The 23,305-nt window shown below is 37.3% G+C and overlaps 1 protein-coding gene across 1 annotated transcript in view; it reads right to left on the bottom strand.

The window, feature by feature from the left end:
* The window catches only part of PCCA (propionyl-CoA carboxylase subunit alpha), a 322,247-nt gene that overhangs the window by 257,844 nt on the left and 41,098 nt on the right, over positions 1 to 23,305 (bottom strand). Inside the window, exons 5-6 of the mRNA XM_075711566.1 lie at positions 8,946 to 9,059; positions 7,370 to 7,423 (exon numbers count right to left, since the gene is read on the bottom strand). Coding sequence (XP_075567681.1) covers positions 7,370 to 7,423; positions 8,946 to 9,059 — 168 coding nt within the window. The remainder of the gene's footprint in view (positions 1 to 7,369; positions 7,424 to 8,945; positions 9,060 to 23,305) is intronic.

Consider the following 23,305-nt stretch of genomic DNA (forward strand, 5'->3'; position numbering starts at 1 on the left):
TGTGTATGAAAATACAGTATGCTGTGAGATGACACCTTTCTTGGCTAGTGAAGAGTAACTTCAGTAGACAGATTTTGGTTCATAACTTGCTGAAATTAGATTTCAACTACAGAAGAGAACAGAGGATAAAATAGCCAGAACTGGGAGCAGGAAAATGGTTCTAATCACACACATCATTGTTTCAATATATTTCAACTCCATAGTAATAAAAAAAAATCCATCCCACCACTAAGTTGCATTCATCTTTAATGTCAGAGATAATTTTCTTGATATGCACATTTTAGGAAGAATATATAAAAACCCTTAAGTATTCTATCTGCAATGTAAAACTACTGAACACAAATCATCCATCAGTATAAAATGTATTATTTCTTAAAATGCAGGCAGAAAACAGAAATTATTATTAAGGAAGCATCATTTTTGTTGAACTCTAAGCTGAAGCTTCATCTGCCTTGCCACAAAAGTAAATTAAAATCCACAGGGCAACAGGAGTTCTTACTTCAAAGACATACCATCTCTTAACTGTTCAGATCTAATCCAACTCCATTGGTATCACTGGGACATTTAAAATTGATTTGGAAACAGAGAAGAACATCACATTTGCAAGGCTACCACACTAGCTTACATCAATTACACTAGACCAGGACAAATTAACAAATCACCTTAGCTCAGAATGGACAGAATTCACCATAACCAGACCAGCTTGCCTGCATCATTGCAAATCAATAGTAGAATAAAAAGGCAGAAAGTGAAAGCAAACAATATTATCTACATAAAAAGAGAATTACATAGCATTACACTTGCAAGCCTTCTGTTACTGCAATGAGGAAAAACACAGGTGTATACAGTTGTTAATATAATTGCAATTGTGGAAACAGAGCAAGAAGTTTTTATTCTCACAATCAGACACAGCAACAGTGGAATAAAGGACAGAACAAAGCATTTCAGAAGCAACATGAAGGATTCCTGTAAGCCTGGAAATAAGTGCTATTGCAGTGACACCGCATGTCAAGAAATAATGCCTTTTTACAAATCAGGATGCCACAAATCCATTCATCTGCAGAACCACAGACCCTAATAAGCATGCCAAAGTTCTGCTGTTGAAAGGTATCTCATATGAGGGAAATATTAAATCACTTATGATGGAGTGATTTTTGCCTATCTGCACTAATATATGCACAGCATTAAATCATTCCAGAAGTCATGTAAGCCCACAGTTCATCCACTGAGAGTCTCAAGTTGCCAGACATTACTATTTAAATCAAGAGGTTTTATGTTTGTGTTCTTTCTTACAACAGCTGCACATGTTAAAGCTTTCAACCTAAGCCACTTTAAGAAAATATGTACCTTTAAAAAACACAAGTTAAAAATAAAGGCTTAGTCTAAGTGAAAAACAAATACAAACAGGTCAAGACTGCCATGTCAGAGGAAGTTGCCTAATCAGGAGATCAAGAAAAAACACCACACTAAGATTATGGTGTTTAGGCAAAAGGCTCAAAAGGAAGGAAAGCATTTCTGTCAAATCACACAAATCTTTGGCAAAAATACCACCCTGCATCTTTAAAAACTCGCATATAGGTTATACATGTGGATATCCGCAGGTCTTGTGGATATGCAACCTGAGACTTGGGGGCCATTTTTTGGCTTGGTTTTTTTTTAAGTTTAGATATAAGCCTGCACCTGCAAAAAGTATTCTAGCTATATACAGCAGTTGCTAAAGATAAAGATCTGGAAGTTGCAATACAGTAGAACTGGCATCAACTTGTTCTGTAGCATAGGCAATCTTAAACAGGACACTGATGACACAACGTAAGCCATCATATGCTTTTAGCAAATGTCTATGAAGTTTCCTACAGTGAAGAACTAATACAGCCTTCCTACTTTCACACTAGGAAGTGCCTAAGCAGATAGGTCAGATGACTCAATTTCGTTTTTCTAGCTCACATGCACTAGCAGAGGACTAGTAATGTCTGACAAACACTGCCTGCGATTTAATACGTGCACTATTTGTCCCTCCCATGGATTTCACACAAGCTGATACTGCAGATGATTTAGATTTTTTTTTTTTCTATGAAAGAAGTTTACTTGGGATTAAATAGAAGAATACAAGTAACATTCAGAAGTCTTTTGCCTCAGAACAGTAAATTGTCACCCATCAACGTCACAGGCTCACAAGGCAGAGCTTTTCTCGGGGGCAAACTGGTGACCTGTTCACCTAGACAAGTATATTGCCTAACCTTTATCCCCCAGTGGGGGCACAGGCTGCAGTCTCCATCGGACAAAGCACCTTAAGCTACCACAGGCTGCTTTGGTAGGCAATGACGTACTATGCAATGCAGGACAGACCAAGAAACCCACATTAACAGCTCTGTCTGCCCCACTCCTTGAAGAATACAGTCTCTGCCGTAAGCAGCTTCTTGACACCAAGCTTCCAAAGCTGCCTTTTTTCATCCACCACTTTGCAATCTGGAAAGCACAAATGCTGACTAGTCATGTGAATTGCCAGGTAGGAAGCCAATGCATGTGGGAACAGCATGACAGTCATACCAAATGCTTCTCATAAATGTAACATCCATTGAATCATGATAAAGGAACTTCACAATTTGCTTACAGATAACAAAGCTGTGCACAACAATTGTAAGGAAACACTGCTGCCATTAAGAGTTTACATTTTAAAAGGGAACAATCCCATAATTAGCTGTACATAGGGGCTATGGATCCACCTGCACAGTTCTTCACAGGTCAGACGTGTCCCCTTACAGAAGATGACATTTGTTCTTTGTTTTACCTTTTCCATCCCAAATTTAACAGGCATTTACAAACATGTGATCAACCATTTCCATATACATTGTTTGCCCATTTATTTCAGACAATACTTTGTTGGGTTTTTTTTTTTAATTCCACCAAGAATGTTAATCTAGTTTCAAAGGTAAAGAGAAGTAGTGCTGGCTGCTTTGTTCTCCCTTTAGTCATGCCAAACCAGTTGTTGCTAAAAGGGCACAAAAGATGTATAAAAACAGGTTCCACTAGGAACTCCAAACAGGTCTGTATCTTATTCCAAAATTGAATCCTTTTGTCCCACCATGTTTATGGCTACCTATTGGAAAAAGGGGGTTTTGGCAGCAGGTAGTGGCTGGCTTTTTTTGCATCAACAGAGCATAAGGATAGTATTGTCAAGGCTGCATTCAAAAGAAGACTATTCCAGATAAAGGTTGCATTTGTAACCTTAATTCCTACCATTTCAAGCTTTTTATGCACAAATTCCGTAGGTTTCTTGGGGAAAATACACCACCTATGAAAGCAGGAACTCTATCTTGTACGTACGTATATGAGACGAAAATACACTGAAGATATCAATCCTGCAAACTGGTATTTTTCACACTAGACCTTGCAAAGGAATAGTGTTAATTTAGCTGATTTTTTTTAACAGTATCTTCCCAAGGGACTTTCGTAGCAGAGGAGGAAGGGGAAGTTCATTTGTGTTTCTTTTAATTCAAAAGAGGAAAACTGATCCCATTATGAGCAACTGCAACACCAAGTCACCACGCATCAAGGTTTAAGCTTCTAACCATTATCAGGAAGAAAGAACATAACACCAGCTACAGGAGCAAGACTCCTGCTTGCTGCTAACATCAGCTAAACCACAGGAAGAGGCACTGACTCTAGAATAATGACTGCACAACCCAGTTGCATGCTTGCTTTCTCTCACTTTTCTCCCCCATTCCCTTCTTCACCCAGGTGAAGAAGGAAGGAAATAAAGAGTCACTGGGACCATGGGCCAATCCCAAAGTATTCAACATGCGAAGAGACCCCCCACCACAACAGCTGCCCTGGAGGTTTGCAAGCAAGGAAAGGAGAAAGGCAATTTCAGAAAAGTATATCTTTCAATGACAGGCCAACCAAAAGGCTCATCTTAGTCTCAGGGCTTTCTCCTTGCCAAATTTCAAAGGCCTGCTGCAGACAATAGAGGTGATAGAGCTTCTCAGAAAGGGTCTGCATTAATTTTATATAATGGGAAACATTAAGGAAGCTAACCTAAATACAGAGGTCACTAGCGAGTTCTTCTCAAACATGAAGGAACAAATTGTTCTTGCAGATCTGCATAGCAGCTGGCAAAAGATACTAGCAATTTTTTTTTTTTCCAAATGTGACAATAGATTTCAACTGCACCTTTGGATTTATGTCAATACTGAACATCATGCAATTATTCCTTGAAGGAAGCAGACTGCTTACATGCAAATATATTTGCATAAACTACAAGTAACAAGTTATGCACTGAATTTTAAAACTTCAATGTACAGATCATTTTTAAAGCACCGCAAGAGTTCTAAGTTGGACAGCCCAAATTTCTGAATTAAAATTAGAATGCAAAATAAGATTCTACAGAACTACACTCACTTGCACAAACCCACATTTGTGGGTTTTAGCTACGTAATAACTAATGTTATCAGCAGTATCTTAAAAGTTTTTCAAAATATTTCATATTAAAATATCAATCTTTAAGAAATTGATGTTAGCATTTAAGAAATCTTTGACAGACTGACTTGATATAAGTGCCATGGATCCCTTTTCTGTCAGCCATCAACAGCAGCCAGAATAGATGCACATGAAGAGGGGACTGAATGCACCAACTTTTTCATTGGATCACAATGAAAAACATGCCAGATATTCACCTACTGACTGCTTTTTGGAAATTTTGTTTTGGAAACAACGGATCATTTACTTGTGCTCTCCCTCATTCTAAAAGAGAATAAAATTACGTTTCTGAAGAAAAAAAAAATAAAGACTAGTAACTTTCAGTACTCTAAATGTATCCATCGAATTCTTCACAAGGACTGTCTATAGCTGTGTGCTATTCCATGAATCATTTAGGCAATAATGAACAAAAAGACATGCTTTTGTTCAAATCACGCACAGTGGGATTACATGTGAACTGACCCTCCATGTGTTAACTGAAGACAAAGCTTTGCTTTGAGCTCATTACTGCTCTTACAGACAGACTGGCAAGTTTAGAAAGTTTAGTGTATTTCTCATTCTCCGAATCTAGCTAGTTTGTTTTAGAAGTACAGATGCACACCAGGAAATAAGCCCAGGTTTCACAAGTTTCATCACTACTTTTAGCACAAAAGAACACAACATTCTATGTGCAAAGAAAGGGATAGGGAAAAAGAAAACAGAACAAGAACCCATCTTTGGCAACTTCACAACAGTTTTGTAACATTTGTTACAGGCTTTAATAAAGAAAAGAAACAGCAGGCAAGTTTTCCTCCTAAATCTATTACTTGGGGTGTCTTGAAAAAAAAAATATAAGCAGCCCTCCGTGATAAAAAGACAGATCATTTCACCAATTCTCACCAGGGGTTTGATATTCTAGAGCCACTGACGTGAAGGGAAGCATGATTATGTCTTAATTGAGACTTTAAATAGCGCATTTCAGAAAGCAAACCAGAACTACCTTGTTTTATTATATTTTTGGAGTACAGGACACACCTGAAACACATTTCTGAAACATAATTAAAAGCTATTTTGAGACTGTAGCACCAACCCAAACTTGAACATGTTTCTAGTCACCACATTATTTCAGGAATTCACCGTTCCAAGGATTTGAGTGAAAAGATGAGAAATAGGAAGGGAAAGGGGATCTACAGGAATGTTTGTACTTCCTCCATTTCTGCTTAATCCTGCCAAAAAAAGTGTTCCAGCTTGTCATGTCACCAATATTGCAATTTACATCACCAAATAATAACCAGATTACTAGGAAATGGGCCCAGTTTAGAGTAATAACTATCAAATTCCAAACTTTGACAGCAAAATATACAGCAAAATAGCATGGGCAAGCACTTCTGTTCCATTAATTTTTTATTGTTAAAAAAAACCAGGAACTGCCAACTAAAGCCAGTTATCCTGCTAGTCCAACCCAGTGGGAACACAGTTTGTTATAAATTAACCCAGGAATCTTCCCTCTAAAAAGAGGTTCTGGTAGATGAAGCAGAACAGTGATAGAAAGTTGCTGAACTGCATGAAAATAACATGTAAGAGATTACCCCAGATTTGGTAAATCTTTCAAACAGCAAATGTTTAGAATTCCTTTCAACTTTAACATCACCACCACTCAGCAAACCAGCAGGATGCATTCAGCATCACACAGAACCTGTACTTGTTTTTATCTGGGGGCTTTTAAAAACACACAGCAACTAAGAAATATAAAAATTTGAGACTTCATTCGCAAATAATCTCCTCAATGAGCAAGTGGTATTCTCTAACACCACACAACCAACTAAATAGTAAAGCTCTATACTACAACTAGAACTCAAGCCAAAAGGGACATAGTCAAGAGAAAGATGTGGAAACAAGAGCTATTCCACAAATGCTAAGAACAAAAGAGCTATCATTTTACAGAATCTCATTCCTGATCTGTGGTTTTACTCTGAATCAAAAAGGTGCAAATTACTCTCAAAACCAGCAACAAATTTGTTACTGCCTGTAGAACAAGATAGTTTTTAGCTGTATGGTTCATTTACTCCGTAACAAAGTTGGCAGCTGCAACAGGTTTTTACTGGAAAATTCAATGTAGTATGTGCTTGTCCTTATTCTCAGTGACACCAACAGAAAATAACACATGATCTGCAGTGACGACACATACAGCACCCACTCAGGACTTTGTTCAAACATTGTGTATGTAACTTTCTCCTAGCGCTGCTCAAATTTATAACCAGCTGCATGAAAGCTTTTGGAAAATAATAAAATCAGTAAAAAGGCTATATATCAGTTCCTGTGATATACAAAAACCCCACTGAAGTAAAGAGGTTGTGAATTATAATTTTTATAAATTCAGACATGAAGTGAAAACAGCACCCTCTTGACTCTCTCTTTGGTCCTTTCAGAGAATGCAGCTCCATGATACACGACCTCCAGCTGAGAATCCAGTTTTTAAAGAGCTTTCTATTCCCATCCTGAAAGTGCAGTTCAGCACCTTCTCAGGGCTGCTGATACAGCTGTTCACCAGCTGTGCTATGAATCACCAAAATGATCACTTAAAAACAGATACGTTTAACCTAGATCATTTCAGCGACCCAGTTTTACAGAGCAGCCTCATAAACAGTACAGGCACAAGTGAAAATGCCAAAAGGTTCTTACATCCTTGGCAAAGTTCTTGCAAACAGGCACCTCCCCTTTTCCCAAAACACAGGCTGCAATGACACCCTCAAAATGCAAGAAATCCACATGCACAGAAAGCATACTGAAGTCTCCTATCTTAAGGTATCTTTTAGACCTGCCTTGAATTGGTATCTTGATTCCTCAGATACCTGGGAATGAATATATGCCACTTAGTACACCATTCACAGCCAAGCAAATAAAAATAACTTACCAAACGTCTAGCAAATTCTTTATTTTCCGAAAGAAATCCATATCCTGGGTGTACCTTAAAAAAAAAAAAAAAACAAGCTGACTGAGTTCTGAAGCCAGGCACCAAGTTTGCTAGCACCTTTTCAGACACTGGGGAAGGTGAAGTAGACCACTAAGCATTTAAAGTAGTTTAATACCTTAAGAAACTGTCTTAACACACTGATTTATCTGTCCTAAGCCAAGCTGTAAAGACTTCCTGGTTGAACTGCCATTTCTGAAATAAATATTCCATATTTGACTAGGGAGAAGGTGCTGTTTGCAGAGCAATGGACGCACTCCCTTTGGCATTTTGCCTTCTGCTCTTTTTAACTCCATTTTGCCACATTTATCTCATTGCAGACCTCCACATACATGCTCATCCACGCTCTTCTCAGTAACCACTAGAAAGTGCTCCTCGCCCCAAAATATTTCTAGCACTGATCACAGCAGTAGTCTTAAGGTCCACAGTCATAAGCCTCCTACCTCCAGCGACCCTTGCTGGAGAACACAGTATACTGGCTCATTAGCCTAAGTCGTGCATTCTCATGTGCCTGGTTTGCTATTCACACCCCAATATACCTTCAGTGTAACTACTTGAGAGAAGGGTGGCAAAGTTTTCCTTTTACTTTTTTCAATTAACAAAAGATTCTTCATCCAATATACTCTGATAGACAAAGTATAAGCCACTTTATTCTCCTCTTTTAAAGAGCTTAAACAACTGGGTTCCATACTCAGAAACTCAGAGGGAAGGAAATAGTTTTTTCTTTCTAGGAAAGCTTTTGGCCCCTGAAAGCATTATACCAAAACATGTTTTCTTTGAAAGAAATTACAATGCCGATCCAAACTGTTCGAGACTAGTGTTACTCAAACACACATCAAATTTTATTTTAATAAATGCTCTGTGTACAGTAGCTCTGAATAATACATTTATTTCACTGACAGAACAAAGAACATTAGTCATGTGAACATGCCTACGCATTAGCTTTTCCAACCGATTCCCATTAAGCTTCGAATCTCTGGCCAATTTGATGGGAGAAAAAGTAGAACAGCCCATATTTACACATATAAGCTAACGTGCATTTTGTAAACATTCTGAAACAAAAATAATTATGGGATGCACCATTTACCTTACCTTCCTGCAAATAACATTTATATAATTTGGAAACTAATTCTAACTAAGTTTAAGCAAAAGCCTTTTTAGACACACTTTGTAAAACATTCAAAAAAGCCATTATGGCATATAAAGGGTTAGTGCTCAAAACTAATTGGGATTTTTTTTTTCCCCCAGCAAATTTGGAAATGAACTGAAGCTGCTCCCTGGTGTGAAAGCTGAATCCAGCAGCCACCTGCAGGATCAGCGACCAGTGCTGCCAGATGCTACAAAGCCTTTGATTTCCAGTAGCGATTTCGGACACATTTAACTCATGTGACATGAACTAACTGGAATAGCATATTCAATCACTTCCCCCCCACACCTTTAAAAAAAAAAAATACAAACTCTGGCTTTTCTGCTTTCTATATATGAAACAGCTGCAGCAGATAGACTCATTCAGACTCACAGCTTGGGCCCTGGTTTTCTTAATGACTTCCATGATGGCATCCATGTTGAGGTAGCTTTTGCTGGTGGGAGCTGGGCCAACACAGACAGCTTCGTCCGCCATTTTCACATGAACCTGAAGAGGCAATATTCTGCATTAACAGATGCTCCCAGCAAAAATAATTACCATCATCCTGAAATATGCACACAAATCTGATTGTTTCAAAGATAATTTACATACCATAACCACTCTAAAATACACACTGAAATTACCAACATTGACATACAAGAACTCATACAATAACATTAAATCTCATTTCATTTAACTCTGAGCTTAAGTCCCTGTCAAAACGTTTTATTATTCCAATATATTGTTTGAATTTGATTAAATAAAATCATGACAAATATCATTTCAGCTTCCTATACTGATCATCTATATGTAAATTCAGACTAAAAACTACTTTGTTACATGTAACCAGGGTAGTCTAATATCTTAATACTTAATAACAAACATTCATGACCAGTTCTAAGCAGGCTCCCCAGGAAGTTGGGGATAATTAGAGTGAATTGAATGAAGGGATGCAGTGAGTGTCCCTGCACAGCATCAGGTCAGCACCATGCACAAATTAAAGCCTATGACTGAAGAGTTCAATATCACTACACGTGAACCAGAAAATCTTGAGAATTATTTAAGCAGGCTCATGTTTGATTCCTAATCCATTGTATCCTCATTTATATGTATTTGCCAAACATTTTTTAGTCAAATTTGAACTACGCAAAAGGGACAAACATTTCCAACATTTTACCAGGAATAATAAAACAGCTAGCTTTGAAGTTAGATTTGAAGTTAGAAGTCTACTTACAACTCATATGCATGCTTACCTTGAAGAAAAAGTTACAAAAAGTTTAATTAGATTGGTCTTCAACACGTTTTCAGAGTTCAGAATACTTTTCCTTTAAAGATACACATAGACCCGAGAAACAAAACAATCGTTTTTCCACTATTCTGCTCTCCTTTTGTAAGCTCCCTTTCAGTATATATTTAAGAAAGCATGCCATTGCTTAAACTGTGTAAAGTTATTAGTTATGTGTCAATAAGACTTGTTTATACTGACAGTTTGACATTTCCAATGCTTACCAGTTTTAAAAGTTATTTTTAGGAAATATTTGATATTATCTTCAGCATTCAAAACTGAGAATACATTGTTTAAAAAGGGTGTTCTTTTAGGATATGAGTATTCACATATGTGAAATTTAAAGTAGTTTTAGTTTATGAACAAGGAAGTTTGTTCTTTGTGAAAAGGAATTTTCTTTGCAAGTAGCATGAAGGTTGCCAAGTATGGCAAATTAAGGTTAGAAGTACTGTAGCCCACATATACTATTGGCTCATTCAGAAGAAACAAGACCAGAAAAAAGTGATCTAGAAACAGTGACAAGCAGTAGTCAAACAATATTTTGAATAATACAATTAGAAATAAATATTCAGGTAAGTATAACAAACATTTATAACAAGCACAGGAGTCACTTATTAAGCATTTTACTTTTTTCTTAGTTTTTATTGGCATTTTTCTGAACTTTGCAAAAGTTAATCCTACCACCAGGAAGGCAAATTAACTTGCCACTTAGTTCCAAGTTCCTTTCTGGGGCCATCTCTTAAATAGCTTCCGAATTTGCTGTATACTTGAGTACCTGAGAGTTCACATAACCTCCTGGAATCACCACGCATTTCACATCTGAATTATTGCTTCTGTAAAGTCACAATGGTTTTATTTTACCACTACAGCATTTGCCTCACATTAAAAACAAAGCAAACCCAAAAAACCCTAAGCACTAGCACAGATGATCATGCAGCAGGATTTAAATGCTTTTTAGTAAGTACACCTCAGCAACTTAAGTCAGTAATCTATTTTGATCAAATGCTATCAAGATTAGCCTGTCTGTCATCCTTCCTGGAGCACTAAGTATAAGAAACAGCACGGCCCTTGGATACCCTTATTTGCATGATTGATTTATATGCTTAAAGTTGTTGTTTTGAATTCCAACATGGTTTACATGTTTAAATAAAGCTATTCAAGCTTAAGCATAGTTAAGCATGTATGTTTTACAAAACCAAAAGCCTCCTTGTAGAAAAAGGACAAACTTTAGTTAGCTATTTTTAGGTATCAAGAGAAAAACCCCACACCCACACTTCTCACACAGACACCAAAAGTCCTACTAGTACCAAAAGCAGCCATAGAAGATGCTGCAAAACCACTGATTTTTTATATTCTTGTGCACTTTTCCCCCCACCATCTTCTCCCCCCTTTCTGAAAAGTTTAATTGTTATTTCGACTCTTTGGAGTTTTGACTCTTCCTTTCTCGCATTCCCCTGTAATCTGGCAAATCTGTTTCTCCTTATTTACCTTACTGCAATTATTTACCTTATCGCAAGTTGTTAGTGCCTCCTCTAGTTCAGTGCCAGTTCAGCCTTGCATACACTCTAAAATATCACATTCACATTACCTGATATGCTGCTACAGAGCACCAAGCAAATCTCTCAAGGACAAGAAAGAAGTCTCTATTCCTCCCCACTAATTCAAAACCTCCAGATTTTCAGGTTCCAGTGACAGCTCTTCAATCTATGGATCTTTCTCATATCTACCTTTTTTATAAATGATTGAACCAGCCCACATATAATCTGGAAATAGAGATCTGTTTCTTAGTAATTCACAGTGATAATTCCCCTCCCTAAAAATTTAATTTCTTTCACAATGCGCTGTAGTTCATGAAGACTACTCCAAATACCATAACACAAATACACTACAGAATTTACAGTATATAGAAACATAATAACACTAACCACAATTACTAGCAAACATTGCAACAAAAGCTGTAATTTGAATCTACACTACTAAGTGGCACATAATTTGCACCACAATTCAGTAAATCTTTTCCTCTGCAGAAGCTGACTTATAATGCAATACTTCTAGACAGTCCAAGGAATCAAGCAACTCCCTTTCCTCAAGCACGACAAGTTTTGAATATATCTATTTTCAAATTCAAGGGTTGCTTAAGTGCTTGTCTTAAATCACACAATCCTAGGTATTCAAAACTTGTCCCTAACTCACTACAGCTAAAACTTCAGAAGTGTAATTTCTGCCTTTTCTGTTTTAGCTTACAAAAACATTGCCAACAAAACAAAGCAGCAAGTCCCATGAGGTTCTTAAGAAATGCAATTCCTTCATAAATATTAGAATTGACCCTGCAATCTCAAGCATGAATGGATAGCAACAAAGACTGGAAAAGCAGACAAACCTTAAAGTGCTAAATGGTGTAATACTGCAAGTTTTAATCATATTGGGCTACCTGTGCCTCAAAAGATACATTTCAAGCAGCTACAAGGACCTGTTATGTTAGAGAATACAACAACTAGAAATCATGAAAAGACACATCTTATTTCTGTAAAAGGAGTTTAATTTCTGTAAAAGTTGTATATTTGAAGTAGTATATTTCATAAGGGCTAATTATATTGCAGCAACAGCAGCAACAACAGAAATAAGACAAGAGATTCACCAAAACCTACTGAATCATCATTTCACAGAACCTCCACTTAATTCAAAAACTACAGACTAAATTTAGTCATCCAAATCCCTGCATAGGTTTGTTACACCTTTGGAAATCCAAACCCAAATTGGTAACAAACACCCAACCAGCCTATCACAGCCTCCTCAGCTCGGCACCTACGACAAATAAACTACTAATAATACTCTGGATTTAACAACGACTCCTAGCAGAAGAACATTAGAATGAATACTCTTAAATAGTGTAAGTACTTTTGGATTAAGGTACAAAGACAACTGGACACAATTTGAAGTACAACAATGATTTTATTGCACAATTCTTCATGACCACATATGGATACAAGAACTAGCTCAAGTCCAACAAGCCTATTAATTCAGAAGCAAAAATGGCCACCTGTTTCCAAAACTAGTTTAGGTCCAGGAGCCACTTTCATGGCAAGGCACCTAAACCAGTAAATCCTGCCAGAACTTTACACAGGAACAGCTTTGTGTTTCTTCACCACGTTTCCAGCAAACAGGCACGTAAAGCAAGGAGTCCATCAGGGCTGATTAGCCAGCCATTTTCAACCTGGGCTGGTTCCAAGTGCCACTGCAGGCTGCAGCAGCTCTCAGAGTGGAGAGTAAGATAAGGGGTAATAACAGTAGCAGCAATTGGTTTGGTGCCAAGACTTGGCATCATATCCCAGAAGAGAAATACCCCCATAACCCAAAACCGCGGATATAAACCTCACAAAAATACTCAATATCCACTTTGCGAGAGGTAACCTGATTTAGAAGGGCTACACTGAATCAGAGCTAGTAAGTACCCAAATTACCTAGATTATGTTAGCTCTCCTCTATCCTGGAGGGTGGCACATGGACTCATTTGACAGCAGCATGCTCTCTTGCCCAGCCGTACTCTGAATTTACCGAATTATCCCCTTAATCAAACCTGTATCTCAAACAACAACCATTTTGAGAGATCAAAATGAATAGCTTACTACCTAAAATATACATAGCACTCCTAGAGATGTTCTGGTTAACACAGCAGAATCAAGGTAACCTTCTCCAGGAGTCATTCAGCTACTGCAGATTACTAATTGAAATCTATATTGTAAACAAGTCACATTTACATATGCATGCCCCTCAACACTTCAACACAGAAAAGTTTTCCTGGTATGGATACAGAAGGTATGAAAAATTATTTTAAGGCAAAGAACTAAAACACTTAGTTTCAGTGCATATGCAATCTATAACACAAAGACACTAGGATAATTTACAGATCCCCAGCATTATAATTATTCAGCAACTCCAGAGTTTATTACCTTCTTACAGATCTGATTCATAACAGAAGTGCTTTTCTCCCCAGTTTGTTTCATAGTGATTCTCATCTACCAATTCCAAAAAGTAAAGGCTGACTTTTTCATGAGAGCCAACAGAGGAACAAAAAAAATACGTCGACATGTGTTTCCTAACAGAGTGCTTAGTATCACCTGCATAGTTTTCACAGATTATTTTATATACTTCAGCAGTTTCTGATGTTTACCATGTGACAGATGCCATTTACTTCAGTGAAAATGTCTAATTAACACATACACAAACACACATGCACTCACTCTCCCAACTCCTCCATCTCCGAGGAGATAAATGTCTGGGATTCCCCAGTGTCCCAGTTTTTCAGAGTAGGTCACCCTACACATCCCCAGCTCTCAACACAAGTTGATATTCATGCAGCAGAGGCAGTTATACTGAGTTGCAAGATGCATTTTCCCCCAATTCTTCTGTACTGTTTCAGAATTTATATATAGGGAAACTATTATATCTGCATATACAGTGTTAAGCAAACCAAAGAATCAATTAAAAAGAAACTCAGAGGAGAACACTTCTGTTTGGTACACTAGATAAGATCGAGCATTGTTTAGACAAAGAAATCGAATCAAACAAGTCATTCTCCTTTTATAGCTCAAATCAATATTACACATTGGAACAACATCCGTTGGTGTAAGTGGATTCACTTAATTGACCCAAACTGCATAATACCACTCAGCAAGACAAATCACAATTAGCTCAACCCATAAAATAGGGCTAATGAGCAAATCCTTTGTAAGGTAGCTAAAAAAAAAACCAACCACCCCAAATCTTGCCAGCACCACTGCCAAGAGACACAGACAAAACAGAACAAAAAGCTTGTGGCATTGAACAGTCTTGAATTAAAAAAAAAAAATCAAATGGATGCAAAAAAGGTTCAAATTTACTGCTTTGCCAAAAACACAACTTTCATCTGACCTGAGCGTCTTTAGCAGCTTCACGCTAAAATACACACACCAACAATAAATCTGTGCACACAGTAAGCATGCAGTATTTATACAGCCTTTAAAGTGCTATCTGCAAAGAAATACTTCCACACAATTACAGCATTTAACCCTAAAATGAAATAATGGAAACATTTCTAAACCATGTGAAAAGCAGAACTGTGAAAGCCAGAAATAGCATAACTATCCTGTATTTTCCACATTTATTTTTATTCAGCATTTCAAAAACCTAAATAAAAATTTATGCAAATAAACAAGTCAACCTACAGAGTCAGCATAAACAGATTTCTCTACAAGCCCATTTTAAAAGTTACAGTTTTTTTAATTTGATGGCCCGCAAGTAGTTACGTGAAGACTAAGGTAAAACAACTCTCCAGTGGCATTCAGACATTTGGTTTGGTGACGGGTATTTACTTCCAGTACCCTCCAAGTCTACAATGACTCTCAAAACAGGCCATCCATTAGCATCCACAGGATTAGATCCTGGGTCAGAGACACCAGCCAAGGGAAGAGAAAAAAAAAAAAAAAAAAAAGATTAGCACCCTTTCCTCTACTCCCCCCACTCCTGCCCTTCAGTTTGCCAACTGGTCAAAACTTGAAGAGAGCAACAGCCTCACTAACTAGTGGCCTCAAAAATCCACAGATTTCACCTAAATTAAAATGGAAGGATTTATATTGAACTGAACAGTCTTTAAAAGAAGAGAAACACCAACCAGGCAAGGAAGACTGCATTTCAAACCAAGGCTAAGAGAATGCACTTTTCAACACATATAAAGATTTTCATCTGTTCACATTCTCACTTATAAACATTAATTTATTTTTGTAACCTTAAAAAAAAAGTAATCTCAAAATTCTCTCTCCCATGAACAAAGCTCTGGAACTTTGTTGGCTGCTAAAAAGACACAGCTTTACTTGACAAAGACCTCGGCAGCAGGAAAGGACTCCCCATTGTATCTAGAGGCCTGATCGCTAGTACTGTGAAAGACAGACCATGCCAAAGCTGTCATGCAGTGATACCCAGAAACCAAAGTCTGTTTGCTGGGATAAGCAAGGAAATGCCTCCAGAATCCTAAAGACATTACAGGTAAGAATTCACATGACAGTCTCCCAGAACAGCTTTGGCTCCTAAAGTCTTTTCCTATATGCTTATTCTTTGGCAGATAACTTCCCAGTGAAGCACCTTCTAGAATAGTGATGGGAAAGGAGGCTTCTCCATCAGAATCATATTGCAAGTGCTTACTGTGTTTTTTACCCTCCAAAATAGTAAACACCAGGAACTAGTAACTTACTGCCTCATACAAACTTAAGACCACAGAACTGAAGTTTAGCCAGATCTGAGTAGCTAAATGTTGGGAAGACCATATAAAAAGGCTGACTAAAACAGGGTGGTGGGTTTTTTGGCCAGACATTGAAAATTGGAAGTATAGTGTTTGTCTCTACAGTATGTTCTGGACCTTTTCTAGGAACGCTTGTCTCTACAGGCTCCTATTCAGAACAATTCAATTGTTCTTAAGACTTCTTTAGCCTATCAAGTCTATCTGCAGATAACCAACAAGTACAAATAAAAGGTTGCTTAACTTCCTCTCAAAAAAAAAAAATCTCCTTGAACTTGAAAAGAAAATCTGCTTAAAGCTCTAGCAGACAAAAAAAAGCTAGTCTGTCACAGTTAATAGCCAATACAACTGATGTGTTTGCTATTGAAAATTTAGCAGAATTATACATGTATGACAACCTTCCACATGTTTTAGTCAACACCAACCAGGAACAATCAATCTTTTTGGTAGAATAACTGAAAAAGTAGAAGTGGAAAAAGGTAGATCAATAGTCATCTTGTTTACTAATCTACCTTTGGATGAACTGCAGGATTAACAGAGATAGAGGCATCAGGAGGGGAAAACCACAACATCCCATTCTTCAACTCCAACTCACTGCATCAATAGCAAAACACTGCTCACATTCTTGAGGGAAAAACATTCCCTTTGTCTCCTTCCACTCATGGCTCCCTTTGATAGGGTGCAGCAGCTACCCAGTTTCTTCACCCAAGTAAAGATTAGAGGCAGCACATCCACTCAAAACAATGTTTGCTGATTTAGGGGGTGATGCAAAGAAACAGTCTGCAAGCTAGCAATTGCGCTCATAACTCTGCAGGCTATTTTTACTTTTAGTACATTATCTAGAGCAAGTCTCCAGGAGAAAGAGGAGAATTTTACATACACTAACAACTTGGGAAGATACTTAATAAATCTGTTTACCAAAGCAAGAGTCTCCATCTGTCACAAGAGTTGAGCAATTCATCATATTTAGAGCAGTCCACTATGGTTTGTGTGGATGCTAGAGTTTCATCTTTGCAGTGTATATGATTCTGAGCTTTAAGTGTTTTAGGAAAAGAATTAAGTTTTTTGTGATGTTAACAAAATTGTAGCACCCTACAGTGTTTTTAGTAGCCTCTCTGCATTTCAAACACATCTGCACCCACATGTCAGCCTTTCCCTAATGGAATCTCAGCTTTCTAAGCACATTAGCAAAGCAATAGGACAGATCTTTCTCATGCTGTTTCTTTTTCCTGCCTCTCCCAAAAACAAGCTCACCATGGAATGCATTTGATGCACAGTTTCTTTGTTTTGTTTTTAAATGGGTAAGACGTGGGAGATGGGAAAACTAGTAGTTAGGCAGGTCTAGAAAATAGCATCAGGTGGTAGCAAGGATAGCCTACAACTACAGAACTTCATGGAGTAGAGGTTTAGCTCTTAATTGAGCTATTTATCCCAGAGGACATACGGGATTCAGAAAAAGTAGCTTAAACTCAGCCACATTACGAAGCAACACATAGCATGGATTGGTAGCATGCTCCTACCTAGCATTTTCAGCTTAATTCAGATGGAGTTCCTTTTTCAGATGGATGAACACAGTACACAACCATTCAGATGAGGTTCCCATTTAGTCTCCAAATCTGCCTGCATACAGATGGATGGACTGCAGAAATTCCTTTATTACCATCTCTGGATGCAGAAAGTCAGGGATCCCTGAAACCAGTTCCAGGGTTGAGAGAACAGTCCACAGCAACAGCAAGGTGAGTTCATGGCTACCTGGCATTTCAACTATGCAACAGTATTTAAAAGAAAGGTGAGAGGGGAGGTCTGGACATCGGCTCAAGGCAACATATTCTGGAGCAGTAGCTGGAGGACTAACATAAAAAAAAAAAATCAGAAATGCAAGATACAGACCCTACAGTAAATCAAGTTCTTCCCGATGTGGACTAACTTCTCACCCAAAATGAACCATATATTGAGATATGAATGAAGTTTCACAATAAGCCTCACTTTATGCAAAGACAAATTGCCACTCGAAGGATGATCCCACCCCTAAGTCTCCTCCACATTCAGCTCTAGCAATTACAACACTGTAGAGACAGATCAATGAAGTGAACAGACCCCGTGGAAAAGTAATCTAAGGGGAGAGGAAATTAATCTTCTGACAGATCAGCAAGTTAAACCATCTCCCAGTCACATGATCATTGGATCCAATACAGCAAATAAAGGAGGGGGGACAGGAGAGCACAAACAGTCTTTTCAGAAGTATTTTAGACTTAGAGAAATCTAGACATAATATGAAACCAGATCTAAAGTGTCAAATAATTCATAAAAGAAAATTCCCAAAATAACAGGTTGTGGGTGAATGCAGAATACCTTAAACATGAGAAACTTTCAGTGCAGGTTTTCTAGAACACAGAAAGTTTTCCTTATGTCTGTGCAATATATATGTATCATAGAAAATATATATGTACATACACACACCCCTTAACCACTTTTGGGAACCCACTGAGTGGGGTTTTTCCACTAAGGTTAAGTACTAAAGCAGTAAAATAAACCACAAAAATTCAGTCATTAAACCTCAAAATTATCATCATGCCTAGTATAAGACTATGTTTTAAGAGGAATGGAATCTTTAATGCTTACAAATGCCTTATTAAATATACATGTTATTACATAACATTCACAAAAGTAGAGCTTTTTTCCTTCAGAATTCCACTAATGTGAATATTCAGATTTCTTGAAAATTATGCTCTGTTAGTTCTTCAATAAAATTGTTATTTCTACAAGAAAATTACTTTTCTGACAGTGTATTAAAATTATTCATTACCTTACAGGACAACTTTGAAGATAGTCCTCTATATAAAACCCATCCTAAGTTTTCTATCCTCAAAGAGTCTTATTTTAAAAGACAAGTCAGCTTTGAGATTCCAAGAGGCACATGTCAAGATGAAGACTATAAAAACTGTGTAACAGAGAAAACACACCAAGCATGCTTGCTGTGGGAACTCACAGAATGCATTAAGCCAGAAATCCCATGAAACCTACTTGTTAATTAACTTTTCAGAATAGACTTGCCTTTTCAAAAAAGAAAAAAAAAATATTTTTTTAGCAATTTTTGCAATTTTTAGCAAGAAATCTTCCCTGCCCATGCTAGAAGGATAATCACTTTCCATGCAATCTGTTTGACAGCCACTTGGTCCTGTTACAACAAACATAGTAAGAAAATACAGAGCAGCATTTGTTATAAAACAGTCAACCCACCACAAAGTCTTAGCTCTAACTTACATTTTAAAAAAGGGTCTATTGCACAGCCTGTCAGTATTTGCAGTCCTGTATTCATAGCAAGTTTAAGCAGATTTTGCATAGTACTAGATAAAAGTAATCACAGAAGACCCCAAAGTCAAGAACATAAAGAATTACATGGGGGGGAGGGGGTGGAATGTATTCCATAAAGGAGGATCAAACTAGGTAACAGCCAGGGCCAAGGACCTCCAAAGAAAAAATGAAAAGCGATCAGCAGAACTGAGTTACAGGATGAACAGTTCCAGAGTTAACTGCTAGACACGGCGCAAGACTATTTTTGCTGCACAGAAAATCTTAAATGGCAAAGAAAGAAGGCACAAAAAGTATTTACTTCTCAGTTTCATCTTATAGTGTAATGCTTTTTAAAAGGTATTTACTGTTCATTAGGCCACTGTACTAACCTGCATTCCATCCTTAAAGAGAATTTATATGTTTATATTCTACAATGCCGTTTAATGTATGGGTAACGTGTTTGAAGAAGTGCCTATCTGGTGTTACATGGTACATCCATACACTTGAAAATTGTTGTATAGACAAGCAGCTGGCTCACCAAATCTGTAAGGACTGTGCACGGTCTAACAAATGGGCAGGAATGGGCAAGTAAACCTGCACTGCCTAAATATGATCTTCACACAGTTAATACCAGCACTGAACAATCCAACCACAGATGCTGACGCCAGACTTCATGTGGTCTGGTCCCATCCTTTTCCAGATCATCTGACAAAAATATTTTCAACACGTTTTTTTTTTTCTTATAGCCCTGAGAGTTCTGCCATAGCTACATCTCAAATTGTAAAGATTTTATTTTAGCATGACCCTAGGAAAATCCTTAATTTGTTTTTTAGGTTATGAGTATTTTCCCTGACAACATTTCCACCTCCTAGCTGATTTCCTATGATACCTTCAGATGGAAAGGTGTGTAAGTCAAGGATAGCAAGCACAATCTTAGTCTCTACTGTAACCCATTAATCTTATGACAATATTATTTCAGCACATCAAGCAGACTTAGGCTAGAAACAGTGCACATATTGAGGAAACAGATCTTGATATATAAAAGATCACCCTTCACAAGCTACTACAAAGTTCCCCCCACCAAGAGTTTCAGCACAGTTCTTGTTTCAATAAACAAAACTATAGTAAAGTGTCAGGTTTTCTCCCACACCTACTTCACACCCTTCTATAACAAGCTATCACTTCTGGGATTCTCTTTTTTGTACTTCTTAAATTCTTGCCTCAAACACTCCTGATCTTCACTTCTGAAGACTAAACAAAAGCTAGAAAATACGCAAGTACTACTATCAGACTTGCTCAATGACAGCATCATAAATAATTATGGCCTACAAATCCTAACAAATATATAGTTAGATCTTAAATATAGTGCACTTGGTTAATGTTAAATATATTTAGTGTGGTAAAAAGATAGTTACATTCTATACAGGCAACACCTGCACAACACTGAAGGGAAGAAACAACCTAGTTCTGTAAGGTGACAACTGTTTCCATTTTTAAGAAAAGTATAAACTTTTGTATTGCTCACAGAATATAGATTATATTCACAAGTTTAATAAATTAGCTCAACCTTATGCATAGCTTTATAGAAGTTTATTCCAATGTCTTATATAAATAAATTCCTGTTTTAAAAAAGCCTGGCATTAAAAAAAAAATCTTTCCAAGTTGCATGGAGTCTACATAGCACAGCAACATACACGCTCATACAACAGTTCCTTCTAAATCCTCTTTCCTGTTAGCATTTAGATTTGGGCTTTTCCCCCCTCCAACCTGCTAAATAAAGTCATATTTCCTGCTGACAGCAAATGATTGGTTTACCTATAACTCCAGGAGGTTTAACTATCCGTCCTTTAAGAAGCTTTGACGGTTTAACCTGCTGAGCTCACAGCACCCAAGGGAGGGTCTTACTTGCAGTTTTACCTCTGCTGCTGCTGACCACTAATACTGACTCCACAGATAATAGATTTCAATAACAACCTCCTACAGGTTAACAGTTTGGGCACCAGCCACGATACTGCTTTAATTAAGTTAGTACATGAAGGTCACAGTTTGGTAGAAAGTTTTATTAAATTTGGCAGTGCTTACAATAGCAAGAAAAGTGCACACGCTCACCTGTCCAGTAGCTCTGGGATAAGTTTGTCTACAGATATAATTCAGTTGGTTTATGGCTTTACAACTTTTGAGCTCAGTTTATTAGTTTCATTTCCTCGAAACATGGATTTTTGCCAGCATAACTGATAATTTCATGATGGATATGAAATGGATGCCTCTAACCATGCTGGGCACAGAATATGTCTACCTGGCACATAAGTAGTCCATGCACTACAGTTAGAGGGTACTGGTTTGGGGTTTTGAGGGTTTTTTTTTTTTCTTTGCCAGGTTTGGAGCATCCTGAAGATGGAAAAGATTAACATTTTTATTTCCTTGAAGCTAAGTTGCTAACATTAAAAATAACTTTTGTATTTTGGCAAGCTATTGTTTATGTAAAAGTTTAAAGATGTTAAAAACATCTAGTTGAAAGTAGGAAATAATTCATATTTACTGAAAGCAAACATTTAATAAAAACAAGAAATGCAGATTGGAGATGCACATGTTTAAATGTATTTTTCAGACTAAGTAGTCACTTATTTTTCAACACAGCACCTAAGAGCACATATTCACTTCAAAAATAGAGGGGAAAAGAGGTTCTTTGTTTAAAAACCTGGTATTAACTTTACCTGCAAGAAACATCTGTTTGTTGGATTTCGTTTTATTTTTTGTTAAAGTACACAATCTGACAGCCACTCTACAGAGTAATAATGAAGCAGCATGGGAGCCATTTAATGTATTTCTTGATTAACTCATTGCCTGTCCAGTTATCATACAGACATGTGCTCACATGTCATAATCGTCATAACTCCCATCATCCCCACAGTTAACACACAAGCTCCTTGATTAGTGCACAACTCCCAGACGAGCCATTGCTAATGCTAAATAATTCCCTTCAGCCTCCTGCGACTATACCGCAGGCTCTCCAATTAAATATAATGTCTCTGATGAGCCATATTAATACAAACAAATTCCTGCCAGGGATTCTAGCCCACTCACTTTCACCAAAGTAGCAACAGAAATAAAGATAGGAAAGCTGTATACATAGAAATTAGCCAAAAGAACAGTTTTGCTATGAGGCTTTAGTTATAAAACTCTGCTGTCACAGGTATGTTATTCTTGGAGGTATTCGGGAGACTGGCATATAAATACAAGTTTACTGATAAATGACAATGAGTAAATTACCATTTTAATAATTGAAAAGCAAGCATGTAAAACAGATAGCTTTTCAATCAGTTAATTACAATTAGCAATATCTAATCACATATGATAAAATTAACTACAGAAACCCTCAGATCACTTACTGTTGGTATGGCAATTATACTCAGCTGGTCTTGCACATTAAGCATCACTTGAAATACTGGCATAGCTTACACACCTACACAAAAGGTTTTTTCAGGTTATAAAAATATTTCAGTAATGACCTATGCATAAAATTTTCAAAACTTGCACCAAGAAATTACCATGCTTGTTAAAAGCCTACTGCAGCATCACAGATTATATTGCAAAGTCCACATATTTTAGGATATTTACATATGTACCAAGCAACATTAATATATTTTAAGAATATAAAGGAGCCAGTCATGGGCCAAATATATAGAGGCCAAATTATGGTAATTCTCCCCCTTTAAAATTGGAAGAGTCACTGGAAAAACCCAACCGTTTCAGTGTACACTGGGATTCCTTAACATCATTTAACTCAAAATTGCTGCCATTAGCTGGAAATTCACTACTCAGATTTTATGAAAATCGTAAGGAGCTCCTAGTCCTTAGAGCAGAGAGTCTGATGTCCTTAACCCTAGTGCTGACCCTCTCACT

The sequence above is a fragment of the Pelecanus crispus genome, chromosome 1 (assembly GCF_030463565.1).
Source record: "Pelecanus crispus isolate bPelCri1 chromosome 1, bPelCri1.pri, whole genome shotgun sequence".
Classification (NCBI taxonomy): Eukaryota; Metazoa; Chordata; class Aves; order Pelecaniformes; family Pelecanidae; genus Pelecanus; species Pelecanus crispus.